At 34.2% G+C, this 3,049-nt stretch overlaps 1 protein-coding gene across 1 annotated transcript; it reads right to left on the bottom strand.

Annotated features, from left to right (window-relative positions):
* Nucleotides 1-496: 496 nt before the first annotated feature.
* LOC131156420 (auxin-induced protein 6B-like) lies at nucleotides 497-1,384 on the bottom strand. Its single transcript, XM_058110091.1, has one exon. It carries the CDS (start codon nucleotides 1,322-1,324, stop codon nucleotides 875-877), a length of 450 nt encoding a protein of 149 aa, XP_057966074.1. The 5' UTR covers nucleotides 1,325-1,384; the 3' UTR covers nucleotides 497-874.
* Nucleotides 1,385-3,049: the final 1,665 nt, after the last annotated feature.

Here is a 3,049-nt window from a genome sequence, read left to right on the forward strand (position 1 = left end):
ATGATTATATAGGTCAAACATTTGATATGCCCTACAGCCCTTCCCACCCGCCAAATGAATCAAAGAAAAACATGGCATTATGTATATAAAATTTTTAAACAATTTAAAAAGTTAATTACATCACTTTCAAACTTTTTAAGGAAATAAATTATAATTTTATAAAAACTAATGTCACTTCATTCAAATAATAGACTCGTCCTTCACAAACCAAACTCCTTAGTTTACAACCCTAAAAGGGTATTCAAATTGTAATTATAATTAAAAATACGTGACCATTCTTACTCTAGACGCAACCTCGGCCTAATCACTATTGACATAGTTTTTTTTTTTTTTAAATATTCACTTTATTTTTTTAAAATATATATATTTTTTGATATTTAATTTCTTCTATCCCAAAAAATATATATTTTTCTTGCTTTTGTTTGGCATTTTTTTTTTTTTTGGATTTGAGCACTTGTATATATGTTATGAGCAACAATAATGTATACACTAAAACTTGGATTAATAAATCACAAAATTAATTCTAAAATCTGCATGAAATTCCGACAAATCGGTCAATAAAATCGTCAAATGTACAATACATCATATAATATGTATTTTGCTGCGAAGTATTTTTAAAGTGCTTTCTCTGCTTTTGAAAGCAAATAAAACACTTCCAAACTGCTAACTCAAACTTCCTAAAAAAAAATGAAATAAGAAACAAATGGACCTACGCGCTCCTTAAAATAAGTCCCACTGCGACTACGGAACTTCAAAATCAAAAATAGTTAGTTCAGCGAATCGGTAGCTCAACCCGGCTGAGTTTACACTACGGACCAGCTCCGAGTGACGTCCGAGTCATGCTGGAGCCGACCAGCCCCGAGCTGCTCACCCACTAGCAGATCGATTTCTCAGCGAACCCGTTCAGGAGCGGCCGCGACTCCGGCGCGCCCACGTGGCAGCATCTCTGAAGCTCCTCGAGACTCGGGTACCGGTCGGAGTCGGCGGGGTCGGGCAGCGACACGAGCCGGAGGACCTCCTCGAAGACCGACTCGTCGCACGGAATCGCCAGGGGGCCCGGGTTGGTGAAGCCGTACTCCTCCGCCGCCTGGACCAGGAGGTTCTTGAAGATCGGGTGGTTCAGGTACGTCGCCCGCACCACGAACCTCCGGGAGCTGCTCCCGACGCACACCGCCACGTGTCCGGCCGGAACGTCCGACGGCACTCGCCCACCGGTGAGGCGGTTGGAGGACGCCGCAGCCGCCTTCCTCCTCCACCGCCGCAGCATTTGCCGGATTCTCACGATCTGACGGATCTTGTTGCATTTTCCCATCGCCGGCGACATGAGCGAGACAGAAAAAATGAGAGAGAGCGAGAGAGTCAGAGAAAGAGAGTTTGAATGTGCCGGTTAAGAGCAATAGAGGGGAGCGGGCTCTTAAAAGGTCGTCAGAGTAAGAAAATACCCTTGACTGTGGGGATATTTACAATCTTACCATTTTTAAAATTTTAATTTTACTTTAAAAAATAATAATAATAATGGCTTCGTGAGACGTTGAGAGGGCCATGTGATGATGGGACTACTATTGTGAACAGGTTAATGTTTTATGTGCCCAAGAAATATTAAAAATTAAATTACTAATTAACTTAAATCATACTTCATATTATATATGCATGATGTAATTTGAATGACCAAATGTCACATGACATCCTCTGTTTAATTAAAAAAAAAAATTATACATCACATGATTGTTTTAAATAATTGTACCCTACAAAATTATATAATTGATACGTGCTATTTTTGGCAATTATGAGCACAAATTTTTATCAATTATAAAATTTTGTACATAAAAAGAAAAAAAGTAAATATTTGTTAAGCTATGGAAAAGTTTGTCAACCAAATACAAATTTATATAAATAGAAAATTTCTCTTTTGAAATAATATAAGAAGGAAAAAATGTCCACAAGGGAATTTTACAATTTCTTTCTATTAGAAATAACGATGTATCTAATGAGTTCATAACTAAAAAATTATTGAGAAAATCTTTTCTTTAACGTTTTTTTATGTAATTGTTCTGTTTTCCACTCTCGTACTACTTGCCCTAACCTAATCTCCGATGCCCCATGTGCATATGGTAGGTACTATAGTTATGTACCCACTAAATAAGACAAATTTGAAGGTTGGATGTAGTTGTAAAATGATTGGTGATTCTATGTTATATGCATATTATATTTTCTAGCCCACCTTCCTATCACTTGGCCTAGGCTTCGGGTACGTATGCAGGCAAGTGACCATTTCTTTTAATTTTATTTTTTATTTATAATTTATATTTTTTTTATTTATGTTTCTCTGTATTATATTTCTCTCCTATAACAGCTCTTTAGATTCTTCGCAATATAGTTTTTGTTAGAACAAAATCTTTTGAAGAAAATCCAATGACTCAATTTTAGTCAACTTTTTCTCTGATCTCGTACTTGATTATTATTATTATTATTTAGATTCCATAAAATTAAAAATTATAGGGGTAATTGGGTCAAACTATACAATTAAAATAACCTAATTACCTTGGGAAAGGAAATTTATAACTAAAAACAGAAAGAGAATTGCCTATATACAAATGCCCTTTAATTAAATTTCCAAATTGGTCCCCAACATGCATGGTTGATAACTGACCCCCTACATTTTCTTTATTCTTTACCAGCCCCCAATTTAGGATTTCATGACAGCCCCACTTATATACATTGTACATTTAATGAAAAAAAATTCAATATATTATAATTTTAAAAATATTTATTAAAAATTTTATTTTATTAGTTTAAAATTATTTTTAATTATTTTTCCTAATATAAATTTAACTGAAATTGAATTTAAAATTAATTAATTTGAACGTACTAAACTCTGACTTCACTCGAGTTGCAATGATAATTATTTTAAGAAACACATAAATCAATAATTTCAAATATAACTAGAATAGTTGGAAAAGAAGTTCATGAACCGATTAGCAGTAAAAACGAAGAATATGTGGATAAAGATGAATTTAAAAGAAAGAATTCCATACCGTATATTGAACAA

Source organism: Malania oleifera, chromosome 5 (genome assembly GCF_029873635.1).
Source record: "Malania oleifera isolate guangnan ecotype guangnan chromosome 5, ASM2987363v1, whole genome shotgun sequence".
NCBI classification, from domain to species: domain Eukaryota; kingdom Viridiplantae; phylum Streptophyta; class Magnoliopsida; order Santalales; family Ximeniaceae; genus Malania; species Malania oleifera.